Source organism: Anabrus simplex, chromosome 10 (genome assembly GCF_040414725.1).
Source record: "Anabrus simplex isolate iqAnaSimp1 chromosome 10, ASM4041472v1, whole genome shotgun sequence".
Taxonomy (NCBI): Eukaryota; Metazoa; Arthropoda; class Insecta; order Orthoptera; family Tettigoniidae; genus Anabrus; species Anabrus simplex.
Window position 1 is genome coordinate 73,749,920 of NC_090274.1, and position 22,339 is coordinate 73,772,258.

General features: G+C 35.4%; 1 protein-coding gene across 5 annotated transcripts in view; it reads left to right on the forward strand.

Moving 5' to 3' along the window:
* The window catches only part of LOC136882431 (zinc finger protein), a 358,684-nt gene that overhangs the window by 100,597 nt on the left and 235,748 nt on the right, over positions 1 to 22,339 (forward strand). For all 5 annotated transcript variants that reach the window (XM_068229552.1, XM_067155076.2, XM_067155075.2 and 2 more), the window contains 3 exons: positions 1,303 to 1,381; positions 5,762 to 5,848; positions 10,046 to 10,089. In XM_068229552.1, the coding sequence (XP_068085653.1) occupies positions 1,303 to 1,381; positions 5,762 to 5,848; positions 10,046 to 10,089 (210 nt within the window). The remainder of the gene's footprint in view (positions 1 to 1,302; positions 1,382 to 5,761; positions 5,849 to 10,045; positions 10,090 to 22,339) is intronic.

The following is a 22,339-nucleotide window of genomic DNA, read 5'->3' on the forward strand; positions in this document are numbered from 1 at the left end:
CCAGTACATTCTTGTTGGTATGGAACAGGTGACATGGTAAATGCATGTATCTTTATTATTATACCTTCTAGAAATATATTGTACTAGTGGACCAGTTGTGGGTTCAAACCTTGTTTTCCCTTTTGGCTCCTTAAAATGTTCTTCTCGGTGTGACTCCCCATCGTGAGACAATAACCTGGTTTTCAGGTTTTCTTCTTTTTACAAGCAACCAGCGGAAATCTCGTCTTAAGTCTACATGTATTTCTCTCTATCAGGTGGTAGGACATGCCAAGAAATTAAAAAAATTATCTGTCTTAATAAGGGTATATACACATTTACAAATTTAGGATTGTGTATAAATCTACTATAGCAATATTTAGAGGCAGAAACACAATGTGGAACATTATTCAAGGCTTCAAGAAAATTTCCCACTAGCCATTGACATCTAATTTTTCTCACCAAGATGAAAATTCAGTGTGACAGAAGACAGGAAATATTTCGATCTTGGTAATACGAATGCATGTCAGTACTTCAGGTTGATATCAGGAAAACTAGGGATTGAGTGTAGCAGGCTCAGCTGAGACATACATAGGGCCGACCAGTGAGTATGCAGTGGCTAATACAAGACAAAAACATTACAAAGTTAGTCTGGCAACTTCACCTATGTGTCTTAGCTTAATGAGAAATAAATAAATGAAGGTGTAGTTACACATCTCAAAATAAATAGGGCCGTATTGTCTAGCTCTGATAACTCTGAGCAGCCGGTATGTGTTGTGCATGCTTTGCAAAAAAGTGATAAAAGATATGTAAGCAAAGATCCATCATCATCTTTTGTTGTCCCATTTCTTTTGTAAATGGCTTCATTCTTTGAAGTCCGGGCGAGTTGGCTGTGCAGTCAGGGGCACACGGCTTGAGCTTGCATTCGGGAGATAGTGGGTTCGAATCCCACTGTCGGCAGCCCTGAAGATGGTTTCCCATTGTCGCACTAGGCAAATGCTGGGGCTGTGCCTTTATTAAGGCCACAGCTACTTCCAATTCCTAGGCCTTTGCTATCCCATCGTCGCCATAAGACCTATCTGTGTCAGTGCGACGTAAAGCAAATAGCATTCTTTGAAGGGTAGGAACTCCTCCTTTTCCTCTTCTGACTAGAATTTACAAGAAATTGTTATTTTCCCTTAACACAATAATGACCACCTTTGAATTTGTTTAAGGGCATATCCACAGGAATATTATTTGAATGATTAATATTTATACAATAGTCTAAAGTGATTTATAATTTGTATGCTGGCTTGTTTTAATATCTATGTGACTTGTATTTTACAGGTTGAAAAGTATGGAGGAACCTGTGTTTGTAAAATGTGAGCCAGCATGGCATGCAGATGCAGAAGAAACCTGTAATTTTGTAAGTTAATTACCATCAAGCACATTCCTCTAAAGAAGGAGAGGACTTTTTTATTTAATTAAATTTTTTCTATAAAATATCCTCTTCAGTTAGATGGGCTTCCAAAACATCAATTCCAGCAACCTCATGTTCCCAATGAGTTTATTCCTTCTCAGCTTCATTGAAGCCAAAAAATTGGAAGTTCTTGACTATGAACTAAACTGTCACGATGAGTGAACAATATCAGCAGCGAATGTTAAAATGTCATTTCGTGCCTTACTCCAGAAACTGTTTTTTATAAGTTAAGAGTTGGCCCTCACCCCGTTGGCAGAATAGCCCCAATGGCCATGGCCTACGAAGCACTGCTGCTCAGCCCAAAGGCCTGCAGATTATGAGGTGTAGTGTGGTCAGCATGACAAATCCCCTTGGGCATTATTCTTGGCTTTCTGGACCGAGGCCGTTATGTCACCATCAGATAGCTCCTCAGTTGTAATCATGTAGGCTGAGTGAAACCTCGAACCAGCCCGCAGATCCACGTAAAAATCTCCGACCTGGCCGGGAATTCAATATGGGGCCTGTGGGTAAGAACATGGGGCCAGCATACCTACATTTTGTAACTCTGCATATTTTGTTTCAATGTAGTTTTTTTAAAGTTCTGTCCAGATAGAAATATAGTGGAAGATGAGTATTTAGAAAGTAAAATGGGGAGGAATTATGTTCTTCCATTCAGCTACCAGTGGGTAGCTATTTGCTACTGTCTTTTTTATGAAACAGCTGGTAATTCAGGCAACTGATTTAAATATTCATTATATTTGTTAAATGTAATGCTATGTATCTATACTGAGTAGAATGGGCATGCATGTTAATACACTATGGCTATGAGCTCTGAATTCAGGAGACGAGAGGGTTTGAATCCCACCCTCGGCTCTCCTGAGAATAGAGTTTCCTCTTAGTTTTCAATTTTTTCTTCCAGGCAGGTGGTGTGACTGTTTGATTCATAGGCTACAGTTGATTCTCTCCACCTCCATACCCATTCAGTTATTCACAACCTTTCATTTTCATAGTCATTAGTTTGTCAAATGGGGTTGATGTCTGGATGGGCTATCAGCCATAAAAACAAGCCATGTAATTTCACCTTGCCTCACCCCCAACTCCGCACCAGGAAACAAAATGTAAGGAGTAGACATACATACAGTGTTGTGTATCTATTACACATGAGAATAGTTTTGAAGTTATAAATTTACTTTTCTTTTGAAACTTCTTAATTTCAAACATGCATCAAAAGTTCATCATTACTTCTTACTTACTGGTCAGTAATTATGTTTGTTTTGTTATACTGTATTAGGAGTACATAATATATCTGACAGTTACTAGCAAATCTTCAGTAATCCCTAGTAATAGGAATTTCATACTTTAAGTATTAATTTAGTTGTTAAGTGGATTTTGGTTGGTGTTCATAGGGTTAAAGGTTCCTAGAATCACTATAGATGTGTACTTGGATAGCTTAAATCAGGTCATTTTTCTTCTTGTTGCCTGTTTGGAGGAGAACATAGATGACAGTGAAATTAAACTTGAGGAATTAAAGAGAATGGTAAATAAAGTACAGCCTTGTAATGCAGCTAGAATAGCTGTAATTAGATCTAAAAATGCTTAATAGGCTATATTGAGAATGTAGAAATGTATGTGTTATATAGTATTACAGGAATTGCATGATTGCATATTGTCAGGGAGTAGGGATGAGTGAGTAGTGTATTTCATTTATTTGCATGCCAGGCAATATGATGATTTGCAGTGTAGTAAAGAGTATGAAGAATATTGCTAAGATTTGGAAAGCCAGTTAGCCTCTATGGTGGGCAAATGACAGGGTGCCTAGAAATATGTGCAACCATGCTAGGGAATTGCAGGATGAAGGGTATGGTACTGCAGGCAACCATTCGTATTAATGTTGACCATCAAACCACTACGAGAATTGATAACTGAATGTAGTATTTGTTCAAAGCAGTTGCAGAGGTTAGTAGGGTCTGTAATCTTGATTTGATATGCATAATAGGCATGAACTAGTGAGTGCCTGTGAAGTTTGGGTCACTTAGCTGTCCACTTTAATTCAGGATATGGTGGGTTTGACCCCCCACTGTCGCCAACTCTAAAGGAAAATTTTCATGGTTTCCAATATTCACGTGGGCTGATGGCCTAGATATAAGGCCCCTTTAAACTACAAGCATCATCATAATCATCGTCATCCTATTTTCACTCTAGACAAAAGTTGGGCTGTTCCGTATAAATGCCATGATCACATCCTTCACACACTTAGCCTTTTCCTGCTCTAACATTATTATAAAGACCTGTTGTGTTGTAAAGTAAATTGTAAAAAGGTAAATTATATTATTCTTGAGTCATTAAGTGAAAGGTATAAAATGACTGAAGGATGAAGTTGAGTGAAAATGTAGGAAGTGTTTTGGCTTATTTCAATGACTTGTTCATAATGGTAGGTGGTGCAGAAAATTTTGAATCTAATATATTGGCGTTGGAGAAGAGATTCGGCAGAAATGGTAGTGTAGTGTAACATGTTTGCTATTCTGCTTGTCATATTTAAAATACTGAGCAATGTTGTGATCATTGAAGTAGAGGAAGGTAGGAGCTGGGGTTGGAACACACATTGGGAAAAAAAAAAAAGTATTAGGTCAGTGGTGGCAAGAGGGAGGAACTTGAAGCTGACACGACAACAAACTCGAGATCCTCATAATAATAGGCTCTCATGTTTTCCTAGTTCTGATAAGGCCTTTTGATCCTGGATTCTGAACAAGTCTGGCATTCACCATCATCAGGATATACATTGAGAGGAGACCATTTTGAAATATTTCTGTGTTAATGTGAGATAAGAAAGAAGCCATATAAAAAAAGGAAGGTAAAGAATATAGTGATTAATTATTTTATGTCAGCAATACTCTTGATCTTCTTTGACATAACTGCAGACTCTAAACTTCTACATAGTTGGTTGATGTTAAATAAGTTATCACTAAACAGTACCTGTAATTGGCAGTTACAAACAAGTTACAAATTGATTTTATCCTAAGAAATCATGTTGAGTCATAATTAGTAGAACAATCATGAATTACTGTTGAGGAAGTAGTGCAATTTTTTTGTTATATATTGAGTTGTTACGAGATGTGATGAAGTAAAACCTATTTATTAATACTGACTAATACAATGAAGTTACAAAGGAAACAGAAATAAGAATGTTGAAGGAATGAAACTGCCTTATCATTCTGTAAGAAAAATGTATACTGCAATTTCTGACATGCATCTCACTGCCTTACCAAGTGCTGAATGCCATCTAAAGGGAAGGAGGGCATTGCTTTTTGAGAGCCACAGTTGTTAGTTCATCATCAGTGTAGAAGCCATTTGTTATTCAGAAAGATCTTGAAAGGCTCCAGCAAATGAACATCACAAGGTGATAGGGTGGGTGGTCAAGAATCTCAACCACCATTTCCTCACAAACTTCACTCCACGATCCTACGGTCGTGCAGGTATATATTCTGATGAATTCTGAAGAATAATAGGATATAGCTTCCTCCTCCTGCAGCCTCATTATGGGTGATGTACCCTCATTGGAGCAAGCAGTGGGCCCTGGAATTGTTTCAGTTGAGCCCACCTCATTCAATCCCTAAAGACTTTGTGCAATTTTAAATTAGAGAAATGTTACATAAGCCATTTTTTAGTGATTGAGATTGTGTGAAAACAGCTGAACAAATATAAAGAGCAACCTCTCATTTTGAAAAAAAGGAAAGGTTTGAGTAGGATTTGTATTTTTCTTGTTAGTTACTTTGATGTGTGGCTAGGTTTCCTGTGCAACACTTACCATCACCACTTGCACCAGAATGGTAGAATTGTTGGTTTCAAAGAGTAACATAGTGGGGTATTGTTAAGAATGATGCGTGAAGTTACTACGAACTGTGGCTTACTTACTGTGTTAACTTTGCTGTATATTATCTGTACATTTATATATGAAATAAGCAGTAATGGTTTTATTGTGAAAATGTCTTTAGAGATTTGAAGACATGTAATTCCTCTGAATATCTCGTAGTTGTGGTGCAATAATTTAATTTTAAATTTGTTGTGTATATTAAAACAGGTTTTGTTGTTGTGGCATGATTATGTTAGTCTACCATCCTAATATTCCTTTCAGTGCCATATTTTGTTACCTTTTATTGTTATTGCAATATTATTTGCACAAACCATTAGTCAACTACATCGGACTAATAGTATAGAGTTTAGAGTTGTGATCTAATAAGCTCTTTTCTGTATTTCCCATGGTTTTTTTTACATGACTGCAGAGGTGTATTTTCTGATCTGCTCTAAGACATAACTACTTCCTGATATGATTTACTTTTTTCCTTATAGGAGGAAAATGCTGTCCGACTCTCTGACAATCAAGTTAAGGTTAAGGAAGATCCACATGCTGTGATTGCTGATCTGAATCTTGAGGAGGTACCTGTTTTTTCATAACTAATCCATATGCATTTAAGGTGCTATATGGGAAATGGACAAGTCTACAGCATACATTTAGAATTCTTCATTAACATAACTTCATTAATTACAGTATAATCTGTTATATGAACGGCTATCTAATCTTATTTCTTCAAAGTTTATGCACAGATTAAAAAATGATTTTTATGTAATACTTGAAATGGTACACTTAATACCTGGCTCCCCCTCGCGGGTGCGGTCTTGTCATAACGGGCAAATAAAAATTGGACTAGAGGTGCTCTGCATGCGAGATTGTGGGTGTGGTAGAATTCCCTACCTGTCATAAAGACCCCAGGGGCTCTCAGCTTGGGAGTGTGGGTTGGCAACCATGGTCCCACTGGCTGAGTCTGGCATTACTTCCACTTGTGTTAGGCTCCTTTCATCTTTCCTATCCATTCTCTTTGGTGAACTCCTATATATATATATTCATATTCTTCTGACTGTATTTTTATTAGGTTTGCAATACTTACAGGGCCTTCCATTTTCATGCCCTTCATGGCTGTTGCCTTTTGCCAATACTTTGGTTATATTATTTGAAAAAACTAGTGTCTCGAGCTCTCTGGAAATAACTTAAAATTAATGCATTGAAAATTGCAAAACAGGGATAATATTTACAATCATATATTTTAAAAATAAAATAGTTTAGTGCTAAAACATCATTAGGTGAAAGAGTCGCTTGATGAAGTGTGATGAAGTCAGAATCAGTTTGACTTTGAATAGTGTTATGTAATAAATGACAGTTAAAATTAAAAGTTTCTTCTGTTCCTTAAAATTTGTTTCATGTAAAATATTGACAGTAAATTCATAAAAATTTTTGTTCTGCCTTATATAAAAACTTCGAGAATGTTAGAGTTTACAAATGTAGATTAAATTAATTTTTAGTGTCAGTCAGTCAGTTGAGTTAAAAATGAAATTCCGTTAGGTCATGTTGTGAGACATGAAATCTAGAAGGAAACGAAAGAAAATACTTAGTTGAATTCTTGAATACTTTGTTGAATATTAGAAGAACCATATAGACGTTAACAGACATAAATCTCACTTTCCGCTCGTCTGTGTTTGTGTCATATGTCTGTGTGCTGGCTAAATTGACATTAACTCGGTAGTACGTTCATGCTTACGTGAGTGTGAGCAATGTTATGGGCAGAGCGGATTGTGGGGGGTGAGGGTTAATGTAAACAGAGGGAGCGAGTTTTAGAATGCATATGTGAGGTAGGCGTGAAATATGGAAATGGCAATAAATTGAACTTATAATAATTTATGATTTCATCAAATAAGACATTGAGCTTCTCTAAAATTTCACTGAGAATGGAGGCTGCATTAAATCTTTGATCTAAGTAAATGTGGATTTCTTCCTTGATATTGAGTAATTTGTCTTTCTGTAAGATCATCTTTGTGTTCATGTTGTTTTCAATGGTTGTATAGGAGTGATTGAAATCTTTCATGTGTTCACTCATAGTAGAGAATATATTGCATCTTTTTGCATTTTCATGTTCTCACTATGCAGATATAAATATTCTTACCTGTTGGACCTATATAACTAGCCTGGCATTGATTGCATTTCATTCTATAGGCCTCTGAATTAAAAACACTTATTATTAATGATATTTGTATTGTAGCAATGATTTTAGCCGATACTTCAGTTAAAAATTCAATAGATTTCTGTAAAATTGCTGAACAGTTAGAATTAAAACCTAATTACACCTATCACTCATTTGATGTAAGAAACATGTATGCAAATATACCTATAAAAACACCATTGATTTGGTTAAAGATAATTTGAATAAAATTAATACACTTAGTATGTAGGACAGGACGAGTTGGCCATGCGCGTAGAGGCGCGCGACTGTGAGCTCGCATTCGGGAGGTAGTGGGTTCGAATCCCACTGTCGGCAGCCCTGAAGATAATTTTCCATGGTTTCCTATTTTCACACCAGGCAAATGCTGGGGCTGTACCTTAATTAAGGCCATGGCCCCTTCCTTCCAACTCCTAGGCCTTTCCAATCCCATCATCGTCAGAAGACCTATCTGTGTCGGTGCTACGTAAAGCCCCTAGCAAAAAAAAGTATGTAGGAAATTGGAGAATTCATAACAATCGAAGGTTTTGTACTAGAGAACAATTTTTTCATTTTCAATGAGCACATATGTCAATAAAACAGATCCCCTTAGGGTTCACTAGTATTGGGTATCCTTGCAGATATTTATACAGACCTCTTAGAAATAGACAAGAGTATTAATAAATATGAAGTTATTTGTCAGTGGTACAGTTTTGTGTATAATATGTTCTCAATCATTACCAACAGATAACAGAAAAAAAAAACACCTTGGGTTTTCTCAAGTCTTTTGATCCATACATTAAATTTACATTCGAGTCGAAAGTTGACAAGTCTTTGAATTATTTAGACTTTAAATCAGCAGAAATCACAACCGTTTTCCCTATGATATCTGTGGAAAGGCTTTGAGAAAATTAATATAATAAAACAGAACTCTTGTCACTGAAAATTCACATAAGAAAACTTCCTTTTATAGTTTGATACATAGAGTCTTGAATATTCAGCTTTCGAAGTACAATTATAAGAAAGAGATTATTACCATCTATGAAATAACTTTAAAAATGTTTTTAACAGAAACTATGTGAATACAATCATCACCGAGGTGAAAAATATACCTGTCTCCACCTAAAGAAAGATACCGCTGGCAGTAAAATGTAATATGTTACGTTCACATACAACAGTAACAAAATGTTTCTGGTTGCTACTTATAATATTAAGGCACATAGCACCGATTGCAGGAACGGTATTTAGACGATGTTGACGGTTAAACAATATCTAAGTATGGCTGCCACATTGCAAAAATGTTACTTATCACTTTGACACTGTCTAAAACCAATGTTTGATGGGGCATGTTTAAACACTGCCAAGAACACTGTTTAACATCAAATTTAGGAGTGAATCACAATCAGAGGTTATGTACGATGAAAAATATTACACAAGGAGCAGGCCGGTAACTGTCAACTTGACTGGAATCCATATCAGAATAACATGGCCTGATTGTCAGAGGGTTGTCACATGCATCAGCTGGGAGAAATTCTGTTATTACGTTTACCTCAAAGTGTGCACACATAATTGTGACACTAAAAAGTAGGTTGCGTGTATGTGCGTGGTTTTTTTTTACAGATATTCATTACCCTAATTTATGTACGGTTAATTTTTGGCAACTATGAGATAAAGAAGGCAAGGACTGGGAAGGACGATCCATGGCAATAACAACAGCCCCCTTATTTGCCTGATGTAAACATGGGTCATCTACAGAAAACAATATTCAGGGCTGCCAGTGGTGTATTTTGAAAGTATTGCTATATCTGTATGGCCCGTACATCTCATTTGGTTACACAGTACTATAGTTTCATCTTCACTTTGCAGAAGCTACTTAGATTACGCTCAACGTAACAACACAATAATAAAAGCTACACTTCCCTGTACGGTAGTGTGTCGCTTTAGTGTTGATAATATTATGCGATTTCATTTACATCGAAAGCAATATTCTTCTCTGTGGGGAAGCCATGTTCTTGCTGAGCCATATTTGATTAATATGTAGGAAGATGACAGCTGGCTAACATTTGCACCCACACCGACGAATTTCATTGGATGTGGCAAGCAAAGAATTGCATGTAAGTTACTTCTATTTTCATTTTCGAACCAATATTGAAACTGTAAACTACGTCTAGCTAAACACCAGCTGAATATTGTTTATGGAATGGAAGATTGTGCTCGACTTATATGTTTCTTAGGTAGACGTTTTCTAAGTGTTAAAAATGGTCATTTCTGCAGTCGGACTATAATCTTCAAGTTCCTTTTAAGACCAATAATACCATTAATGTTCATTAACAAGGGCCAATCTCACATAAGTCTCATTGTAAATATTTTCCAGGCCACTTTTATTTTGCCCACTCTCTATTGTGTGGTGGTTTTTCCTATTTCTTTGTGTACTACATTTTTTGTTCATTTCCAGTTCTTATATTTTTAAATTGGATGACAAAGTAATGGTATTTTTATTGTGTACCCATGATATTTATTATCAGCTTTGTCTTTATTTATTTTATTTGTTTTTCTTCCTGTTATTTTTACGAGACTGTTTACTTTCCATATTTCTTACTTATAGCCTGCTGTCAATATCAAGGATGAAATAATCATAGAAGAAAACAAGTAAGTAGAGTTTTGCTTAATTAAATTTTTCACCCTTAATCCTACACAATATGGAATTTGTCATTTACCTATTCACTAGCTGGCTGTGTGGATGAGTGTTAGTGTCCCTGTCTTAGGATGCAAGTATCCAAGTTCAAACCCAGCACAGCTAGTTGGATTTCTGCAGGTAGAAGTTCATTCGGCAATGTGTCAGCAAGTGAAAAATGTCTGGTGACACACGTGGTGTGTACCTGACGAAATTCATTAAAACACAGACGTGGATGCCCAAGAGAGATTCAGTATGCTCTGACGTCTAGTAAGCCTTTATTAAACTTGAGTGCCGCTAGATGGTATCAGATGAAGCTGCCTGGGAATGATAGTTGAGGCCATAGATTACACTAGCCTGCAATGTTTTCCTGGTTTCGGTGAAATTAGGAGCTCATTTTGAAAACACCATAATGTATAGATTGTATGTAAGTTGATATTTTTATATCAGTGTTCAAGATTTAATGTGAATTTATGGAAATTAGAAGTTTTATTTCATCATGTTTCGAAAATATTTACCAAGCATCAAAATACATGAACATTGCTAATATTAGTGTATAGTAGTAATGTGTTAATAATGGTTATGGATGAAATTCTAAAGGACACAAAGGCAAGATATGGAGGCGATATAAAAATATTATGTGCAGATGACATAGTGATCTGGGGAGTCAACAGCATACTTGCCAACTTTTATGGTTTGTCCATAATATTTACGGAAATTGCAGCATTTTATGGTTTTATCGGATGGACAGTGTCATTTTACGACTTCGTGGACAAAAATTTGAAACATTAACATTAGATAATCACTCCACTTCTATACAATCGATTGTTTGCATGGGTCAAAGCACGCTCAGTCTTGGGAAGACCGACTACAATATATCGTAGTCTGTCTTGGTCGATCGGGAGATAGTAGGTTCGAACCCCACTATCGGCAGCCCAGAAAATGGTTTTCCGTGGTTTCCCATTTTCACACCAGGCAAATGCTGGGGCTGTACCTTACTTAAGGCCACGGCCGATTCCTTCCCACTCCTAGCCCTATCCTGTCCCATCGTCGCCATAAGACCTATCTGAGTCGGTGCGACATAAAGCAACTAGCAAAAAGAAAAAAAAAAAAAAGTCTTGGTCGAAGGCAAGTCCACGATAGTCGATAACTCATCCTTTGATACGATTGGTATTTTTAATCGTGTGATGTTTGTGTCATTGTTGGAATTGAATTTAAAGCTGGGATAACAGTACTTCTGTGCCCGTGTGAATCTTAGGTATCAACAGGCTCAACTCTGCAAATTCTTTGTTCTGCTCCGTTCGTTGGATTGTGAAGTGAAATGTCTGACAGTTATAGGCTTCTCTTTTCCTTTTTTTAATAATTTTTTAAACAAACTATTATGATGCTCCATTCGCTTGTGATTTATCCTATATTCTTTGACCACGTGATTGTTGTTCTTTGGTGGCCTTTTGAGGTTATGACATATTTTAATGAGGGGTTCGAGGTTTTGTGTTATAACTTCGTGCTTTGCAGTTTCCTGTATTCCTTGGACTAATTACACTCGTTCCAATGACTGGGTATACCGCTATTAGCGAAGCCCGTTAAATTACAAAGAAGAAGAATAATTACATTTGTTCCACGGTGTATGTTTTTACCATGTGCACATTCTTCATTTACGAGGTTGGTGTCGTGTTTATTTAATCTTTTAAGGCTTTCTGTGCTTCGCCATGTTTTAAGGAAGTGTTTGACTGCCTTGTGTCTTTCTTATAATTTTATGTGATCCAGGTTCTTTTCGATGTTTGAATGGATATAGAGACACTTTTTCTTGGACATTTTCATACGCTGTATTCCTATTATAGGTTATCATGAATAAATCTAACAAGAAACAGTAATTCCAGACATTTAAAGAATCATATTCTGTTGATTTTCCGTCCATACTAAAATCAAGAAAGGGAGAAAAATTGCCTTTTGTACGGTATGTGGGTGTGATATTAATATTGCACATGGTAGAAGAAACGATTTATTTAATCATGTGAAGTGCAGTAAATACGTAAGTTACGTTAAATCGAAGGAAGACAACAAGAAAATCAACACCTTTTTTGCCAAGTCTGGAAATGTTGACAATGACGTAATTAGGGCTGAGTGTCTGCTTACTTCCTTTGTGTTGGAGCACAATGTGCCTTTAAATGCGGCTGATCATCCTGGTGCTTTATTTAAGAAGATGTTTCCCACATCAGAAGTTGCAAAGGTATACATTTGCGGTCGCACAAAAATGGCATGCATTGTAAATAAAATTGCAAAAAAGTATCATCTGAAGTTATTAAGTGCCTTCAGAATGGACCATTTTCTTTAGCAACAGATGGAAGCAATGATATGAATGCCAAGTTGTATCCTATTGTTGTTACATTCTACGATACTCTGCGGGAAAAAGTAGTGAGCACTGTGCTATCCATACCAGCGTTAGAGGGGGACTCAACGGGGTGAAACATAGGTAACCTGATATTATCCTGATATTCTCATAACATACCAATTGAAAACTGTGTGGCTTTCTGCTCCGACAATGCTCCTGTTATGATAGGACACAAAAATGGGGTTTCAGCAGTTCTGAAGGAAGTTCAACCAGGTATTGCCGTCATAGGTTGCATTTGCCACCTTAATCTTCTTGATTGTTACTTTCTTCTACAAATCATTAGCCTATGATTTAAGTAGATTTGATTTCATTGAAATATTCTGTTGAAAGCATGAATTATTGCATTTTGTAGCCCAGAAGTATTAATATTTTCGTCAAGCCGGGGTATGAAGTCAAATAAATAATAAAGTTTAATTAATCCACCTATTCAATACATAAAAAGAGATGTTAATAAAGAATTAGATCTGTAAATAAAACTATAGAGACATGTTTCGCTCTTTAATTAACGGCATCTTCAGTCTGATCTCAATCTGAAAGTTAATTAATCAGGTACCTGATTGTAATTAAATTACATATGAATATGAAGGTGATGTTGGAAATGTGTTTCAAATGGTGAGCGAAATGGTTGACAATAGTTTTGATATTCTTAAAATGAAACCTTAATAAAGTCTAATATACAAATAGTCGTAAATTTATGAATGTCCGTGTTTAAAAATTGGTAACAAATTGTATACTGGTAGTTTTTTAAGAACGTAAATTTTGTAAGGAGACGTTTCCGTTGCTCACTTCAAGTGAGGTTTGAAATAAATTGTTACGTTGAAACAAGTAAAGCGGGGCCTTTTGATGTTTGAGGGTTTTAGAGGAATTTATCAGGTATTCAACAGTTCAAATGTCAGGATAAAAATTGTTAGACTGTTGAAACTCTCATGTGAAGAGATGAAACTGCAGTGTTTTAGAAGCACGAGTGAAAGAGAGTGCTTGATGGTAAGTAGCTGTGTTAAATATGAAGTCTGTAACAATAGGAGAATTTACGTGTTAATGAATGAAATTGAATGAAAGAGTTTAAAGGGAAATCGAAGTGTGTAAAAACACTTACCTCTTTAGTAATGTTTAAATTGGTTGACGTAAAGAAGAGTTGGAGAGAAAAACGTTGTGTGTAATTTCATTTATTTTCAATAGTAATAGAGTTAAATAGTTGCTAAGGTAGCGTTGAAATAACTGATATTTAAGTTACTAGTGTTACAGATGATTTGGGAATAATGGAGTAGAGGCTCGAAGCGGTGTGCCAGGTTTATATGCTATTGGCCGTGGCGGGTAGCAGGAAATGAGTTCAATCCTTAGAACAATATAAAGAGAACGATATCATCAGCATCAAGTGGATTTCAAGTAAAAGTTAGGACCAGTCTATAGTCAATCTTTTGTGAGGAGATAAATTAGCCTTCCTATCGAATTACGATGCGGGAGCGAGGGAAAGTGTGAGAGTAAACATCCATAATTATAAAGTTCTATAAGAACTCAGTTAATTTCGTTAAAAGGTGTACAGTAAAGCGTTTAAGAACTCAAATTGTAGCATTAATAGACTGGCGAAACTAAGAATTTTTTTAATGGGAAAAATTCTGTAATAGAGGAAGAGTGCTCGATGACAAGTAGTTGCGTTATAAGTAGCTATAGCAATATAATTTTGTAGAAACAGTTAATACTGCTAAAAGGCGCTCAGCAAAGGATTGAGAGTGTAGGAAATCAAATTAAATCTTAAATGGCTTGAAATTAGAATAAAGCGGAGGGAATTTTTTTTTTGAAAATGTATGTTTAGTCCTTTTAAAGCATGTAAGAGTGAAGAGGAGTGTTTGATGGTGTAAGAGTGAGGTTTATAACATGCAAAGCTGGGCTATGTCAAAAATCCTTAGATTTTTTGTTGCATAAGAGTTTTACTGATAGCCCTTTTCAAAAGTTGGCAGATAAGCAACAGTACAGAAGTGCAAATCCAGGTAGAGATTTTAAATGACAATATTTGTGAAATATGGTATGAAAATCAGTGTGGAGAAAAGCAGAATAGTGGTAATGACAAGAGGTGAAGAGAAGGAATTGTTAGTATTAGGGGACAAAACCTTGTGGTGGTTTAATATTGAAATGTTCAGGAAGTGAAATCATGTAAGATGCAAGGTTGGATAGGATCAGCAGAAGGGTGCAAGCAGGAAATTCCCTCTACCAGAATGTAAGGAACCTGGTGTGGAACAGAAAAGTTCCTATCAAATGCAAAGAGATAACATTAAAGATGTATTATACCCCTATATTAATGTATGCATCAGAGACTTGGAATTTGTCAGCGAGAAATGAGAGCAAAATTCACGACAGTGAGATGAAGATCCAGAGGAGTATGGTAGGGAAGATAAGGAGAGACCAGGTAAGAAATGTTAAGGTCAGAAAAGAGATGGGGTTAGAAAAACTGAGCGATGGGATGGGGAAGAGTAAATTTTGATGGTTTGGACATGTTATGGGGATGGAGAATGGGAGAATACTAAAAGAAGTGTTGAAGGCTAAGATAGAAGGGAAGATTGTAAGAGGAAGGCCCAGAACAAGATGGATGGACTCTGTCAAGATCAGTATAAGAAAGAGAATACTGGACTTTAATACAATTATTAAAGGGGAATTGTGGCAGGAGCTCGGCAAGGGGAGATGAAAGTGATGATGATGATTCAGTGAAATGCTTTATCATATTCCATTGACAAGATATCAGTAAAGAAATATCCTAAAATTTATATGTTATGCAAATTTATGGAAATATGAAAATAATTTTATCACATACAAAAAATTGCCTGTCATTAAAATTGGTGGATTACATAATATTATGACTTACTATCTGGAAAAGGATACTATGGGGGTAAGACACAGCTAGCAAGCCTAGGGGAAAATAAATTAGAGCCTTAATATTATCATATATGATATTTATTGAATGCTTTGTAAAGTTTGTTGTGTATTACATAATAACAAATTTAAAGCAGTGAATCTTCACAGAGGATATTTTCTTGAAACAAAACACTCATTTCACCCTTAGTTAGTTACCTTTGGCCGGTCATGAGTTTAAAATTCTCTGAGATTTGGGTGATTTGATGACTTAAGACTAACATGGTGAAGGGAAGTAATAAATCTGTCAGCACTGAAGAGTGCCAAAAATGTTAGCTTGTAATATCTGAGGAAATACAAAGTAGGTCAAAATAACACAGCCCTTAGGAAAATATATCTTACAATTGTACCACCATTCTTTCTTAAAATGTTGTCTTTCAAGACTGATTGGCACCATGTGATTACGTTCGATATATTGGTGCTACTTACACAACTGTATATTATTAAATAATTATTTGAAAATATGCTGTGGTATACTGCAGTATACCACTTTATGTGGTATGTGTTGGGGGAAGAATGTGAAGTTTACCCCTACAAATATAATTGTAAATTGAATTTTTAATCATTTAGGGTTTAGTGTTAGTCCTGTAAATACAGGATATAATTGAATAAATCCAGCTATGATTGCGATTACTGCTCCCATGGATAAAAAAAATGGAAAACTAGCTTTATTTTAGCTTTTTCTTAATTTCAGTTTTATGGTACGGTGTATCATTCTATGCACTACTGTGAAACTAAATGATGTTGACAATATATTGATTCATAACTGACTGCATTTAAGAAATAGGTGAGGATTTGTTAGAGTATTTCTAAATAATTTCAGACAGAACAAATCTATGCTATTACTACTTACCGGGTGGTATATTCAGTATTCTGGATAGAGACTGTTGTTTGACCTTAGTTTAGGATAGTTGACATCAACTTGGTGTAGTTTATTTGCGCTCAATGTTCTGGAACTACAGTACATCTCCCATAGATCATGAGTGCATACAGGAAGTGAACTGGCAACCATTTCTCAATAAAATGTTCATTTTATTATTTAGTTAGGCAGCAGGCTGCCAAGACCATGGCACAAACTCTGTACTGACTGAGTGCAGGAAGAGGCTAGACTGCATGTCATGTGATTATCTGAAGTATAGGCTACAAATGACGAGAGACAAGATGAGGTAGCTCTCCCCCGTTGATGATGCAGACCATGATGGAGTCAATTTGTATTGAACATCCATTTCTCAAAGAGGTAACCCTTTCTGTTGAATCTGCAACACCCCCTAACAATGGTAATGAATGACATGCGTCATAGGGACGTGTGCACACAAGATAAATATAAACCGAGCTTGATAGCTGCAGTCGCTTAAGTGCGGCCAGTATCCAGTAGATAGTAGGTTTGAACCCCACTGTCGGCAGCCCTGAAGATGGTTTTCCGTGGTTTCCCATTTTCACACCAGGCAAATGCTGGGGCTGTACCTTAATTAAGGCCAAGGCCGCTTCCTTCCCCACTCCTAGCCCTCCCCTGTCCCATCGTCGCCATAAGACCTATCTGTATCGGTGCGACGTAAAGCAACTAGCAAAAAAAAAAAAAAAAAAGATAAATATAAACAAGGAGCAAATAAACCCCAGAACAGGAAATAGCACATCAAAATAAAAAGGTAGTAAGGAAGAGTACTGGAACCAACCCATAAAATAGGATAGAGGAGGGGATCCAAGTAATCACAAGGCAGTACATCTCCAAAATGACACCAGAATTTTCATAAAATAAAAATATAAATAATGGTTACAACTATACACCAAATTTGAAAAAAGTAAACAACTCAGAGGGATAATAAAACTTGGAAAATACAAACGAACACAACATTAAGGCGTAAAATGAATATTCATAAATAAATGACTTGGATGTAAATAAATTCGTATCCCTAATAAATAGTACTATTCTGTTCCTAAAAAATTTATATATATATATATATATATATATATATATAGTGATGCATCAGCTTAGCTTAACAATTACCACTAATAGACACATGTTTGAAGTATATTAATATTAAATGAATTTAAAATTTAATACAGAAAAAGGAAGTGTTTGGATTGTAATTCGAGAGCTTTTGACAGCACCCCAGTGGAAACTAAAATCCCACCAAACCTCATATTAATGAAGAAACCCGTCATATCACCATTAATACAGAACACAGCAAACACGTCCCGAAAATATAAAATACAACCCAGATAAAACCAAAATTTAAGACCACAATGTCGTGTTAAAGAGAGACAATAAATTAAACACAGAAACATAATTTACAGGATAGATCCAGTTCACATAACATCACCGAGACCCAAACAACAAAAACACAGATTCAGAAGGAAACAAATAATAATAATAATGATGATAATAATAATAATAATAATCATGATCATGGAGCAATCCACAAGATGCTCTTATCGCGCCGGCGACAATTCACAATATCCCAAATAATGATGATAATAATATTATGTTACGTAACCGTCAGGAACGAAGAGATAACACAATGATAATCATGATCGATAAGATAAGGACCAGGCTCCATATCTTCCGCACTCGGGTTGTCGAAGCCCTCGATTGAAATGAATACGTTACAATGGCATTGTTGACAAACGTTAACGTAAATGCGGGTTTACTGAAATAATTAGAACAAGGATCTCATTAAAAGCTCGCAATAGGGATGAAAATAAACTAACTAAACCTAAATAAATATTCCCAGAGAGAGAAAAAGAAATTTCAAATTAATAATAATAATAATAATAATAATAATAATAATAATAATAATAATAATAATAATAATAATAAACTTAAAAAACTTGAGAAACCAGTGTAAGCGTAGTGTTAGTTCGAACATGGGCAAATAAAATGCCAAAACACGCGGAAAGATGTACGAAAAATTTAGATGAAAATCACACGCGGGAATGTGTACCAAACACACACCACGACAGCAACATTTTAAAAATATTCAAAATAGGAACGGCACACGCAACAAACAAAGGCTAAAATAGCTCGCAGAAATACAAGAAACAAATAAACCGAATGGAAAATCAACTTTCAGACAAGGTGGAGGAGAATTTAGAAAGTACCTAGGCAATAATGGCCTACTCGTTAAACACAGAACACACTTGAAACATTACGCCTTACCACAAAACTATGTATATTTTAAAATCACAAAGGACACGCACGATCATATAACATACATACACAAAAAATATGAGCACAACGAAATGATAACGGCGTACATACTTTAATCCATGTATCCCTAGGTAAGGCAATCGTGTTTCCGAACTATCTTTACAGCTCACCAGTAAGAAATAAACTTAAATATTCACATACAACTACATATTTACACTAGAACAAATTTACACATTAAAAAAAACAAAAAAAAAACAAACAAACAAAAAAAAAAACATACATAAATCCCCAGATGGGAAGGTTTAAGGGCATCACCCTATACTAGAGCAGGATTTTTTATGGTAAAAGGTACCGGTAGCAATAGTTATAATCTAAAGGGAGAGCTAAATTTGTTCCACCAGAATGTTCAATCTTTAAGAAATAAAATTCTAAGTATGGAGGTTCTGTTGGCAGATAACCTACAAGGGTATGATGTTTTATGCTTAACTGAACATTGGTTGATGGAGGATGAGATTTCAAATTTTGTATTAGAAGGTTATGCTCTTGCAAGTAAGTTTTGTAGAAAGAAAATGAAGTGTGGAGGTTCATGTATATATGTGAATAATAATATCAAATGTAAGCAGTTGGATAAATTTGAATATCTGAATGTAGAGGAGCATTTCGAGGCTAGCTTTGTTGAACTAGTGGATTATAAGTTAATACTTATATGCATTTATAGAAATCCTTCTAGTAATGTTGAAACTTTTTATAATAATATTGAAATTATTTTAGATGACCTACAGAATCATAACAAAAATGTAATAATCATGGGTGACTTCAATGTAGATTTTTTAGGGAATAATGGTGGGCGAGATAAGCAAAGGCTAGAAATGTTGTTTTCCTTGTACGGTCTAAAGGCAGTTGTAAATCAACCAACTAGAATATCTGGGGATACAAAGTCAGCAGTAGATCAAGTCGTATTGAATGAGGAAATGTGGAACTATGAAATAGAAGTTTATGATACAGGTTTTTCAGATCATTCTGCTCAAATTGTGCATCTAAATTTTAGGGTAATAGGAAACCATAATTTAAAAAATAACAATGTAATTTACAGGGAAACTAGAATGTGCAACAAGGAAAATATTTCATATTTTAACCAGTTATTGGCCAAGGAAACTTGGGAGAGTGTATATAGAAATAACTCAACTAATGAGGCCTTCAGTGAGTTTTTGGGTTTGTTCGATTATTATTATCAAGGGGCAATACCAGTCAAAAGGATAATTGTAAAGAATTATAGGAATGGGTGGATTACAACAGGAATTAGAAATTCAAGTAGACGATTAAGGTTTTTAAGCAAATGTGTGAAAGGGAGTAACACCTCATCTGAATTGAAGGATTATTATAAGAAGTATAAGAACATATATCAAGAAGTTTTGAAGGCTGCCAAAAGATTGCATAATGAGAATGAGCTAAAAAATTCTAAAAACAGGTCTAAATGTATGTGGAACATTATAAAAAGGGAAAAAGGTACTCTAGTTCCATTAAAAAATAATATTACTCTTACAAATGCAGGGAAAGAAATCAGTGATCCAGAAGAAGTTGCAGAAATATTTAGTAACTATTTTATAGAAGCAGTTTTGAGGTTAACGGAAAATTTTCAAACATCAGTGACAAGAACAAACTTGAATACAGTTCACAGGAATGTATCATCCATGTTTCTTACTCCTGTGACTGAGCAAGAGATAGATAAGATAATAAAACAGATGGGTAAAAAGAAGTCTTCTGGTTTAGATGGTTATTCAAACTACCTTATTCAATGCTGTTACCAATACATAATCAAGCCTCTCTGTTACTTGATAAATTTGTCACTAACCACTGGTAAATTTCCAGACAAATTCAAGGTAACCAAAGTTGTTCCGATACATAAAAAGGGTAGTGAAGAAGATGCTGGTAACTATAGGCCTGTCTGCCTCCCCTCTGTATTCTCCAAAATACTGGAAAGAATTATGTACGATAGACTGTTATCATTCTTAGAGAAGCATAATATATTAGCTGGTTGCCAGAATGGCTTTCGTAAAAATAGATCAACTACCACAGCATTCATTAACTTTATTGAACGGATATATGACACACTAGATGGGAAGGGTGCATGTTTAGGTATTTTCTTGGACTTAACAAAAGCTTTTGATATAATTGACCACAGCTTGCTTTTAGAAAAGTTATACATGTATGGAGTTCGGGGAATGGCCTATGACTGGTTCAAATCATTTTTAGGGGATAGAAGGCAGATTGTTGAAATATCATATACCGGTACTGATTTGAGCAAAAATGTAATTAAGAATGTGTATTCCTGTGCCAGAAACATAGATCATGGTGTTCCACAGGGGTCAGTTTTAGGACCATTATTATTTTTAGTATTTATTAATGATATCGTCCAAATTGTTGATGATATTCAAGGAGTGCAATTAATTTTGTTTGCAGATGATATTACTGTCTTTGTAGCTGATGAAAGTTCTGAAGGGTTAGAATTGAAGGCAGGCAATATAGTGAGTAATATCCTGAGCTGGCTTGAGGATAATAAATTAATTTTAAGTAAACAGAAAACTTCTGTGATTAGATTTCACCATAAGATTAATTTAAATATGGAAGTTAGTCCAATATCATTTGGAGAGACCATAATTGAGTACTCATCATCAACAAAGTTTCTTGGCTTGTGGATGGATGAATCATTAACCTGGGATAAACATACAGAGTTTATAGGGAAAAAGCTTAGTAGAATTTATTTCATGATAATGTCTTTGAAAAATAGTTTTAATTTAAAGGCTTGCCAAATTATATATTTTGCATATGTCCATCCCATACTAACCTATGGAATCATTTACTGGGGGAATTCACGATATAGCAAAGTCATCTTTAAGTTACAAAAGAAAATAATTAGAGGAATGGCCGGTGTCGGCAGGAGGACAAGCTGCAAGAAATACTTTAAACTTTATTTTATTTTACCATTGCCTAGCCTTTATATCTTCCATACACTTGTATATATGAAGGAGAATGTAAACAGCTACACCATAAATTCTGATGTACATAGGTATAATACTAGAAATAAACACAGTCTGCACATAGAACCACACAAAACTAAGCTATATGAATCAAGTTTGAGTTATGCAGGAGTACATTTATTTAATAAATTACCAGACTGCATTAAGCAGATAAAACCATGTTCAAAATTTAAGAAAGAATTATTCAAATTTGTTTCTAACCATTGTTTTTATTCTATTGAAGAATACTTAGCTCTTGAAAATTAACTTATGTATCACTTTTGTTTTATTTTTTTAAATCTGGGCCTCTTTACCACATTGTATATTTCTCTTTATTTATCATGGCATGTATATTACTGTTTTATCCTTTGTTACTGTAAATATGATTATTGACGTGTCCCATATCACTGTATGATCAGTTGGACGAAATAAAATACAATACAATACAATACAATACAATACAATACAATACAATACAATACAATACCAGTCTGGAGACGCATAGTATTGGCAGTGGTAATGTAAGCCATAGCTGCGAGGTGACCAGGTAACGTCTCTCTTCAAACACCACCAAGCGTAGACTCGTGAACTACCAAGTTCCCCACTAGATCAGCGACACGGACTAGACTGAAAGTCGCCCTGGTGGGTGCTGTCTAAACCACTGCCTGCTCGATCTGCATCCGATGGCTGCTTATACTGCCTGCTCATTACAACATTTTAACATGGCACTAAATGAAACACCCCGTTTACAAATACCCGCAGCA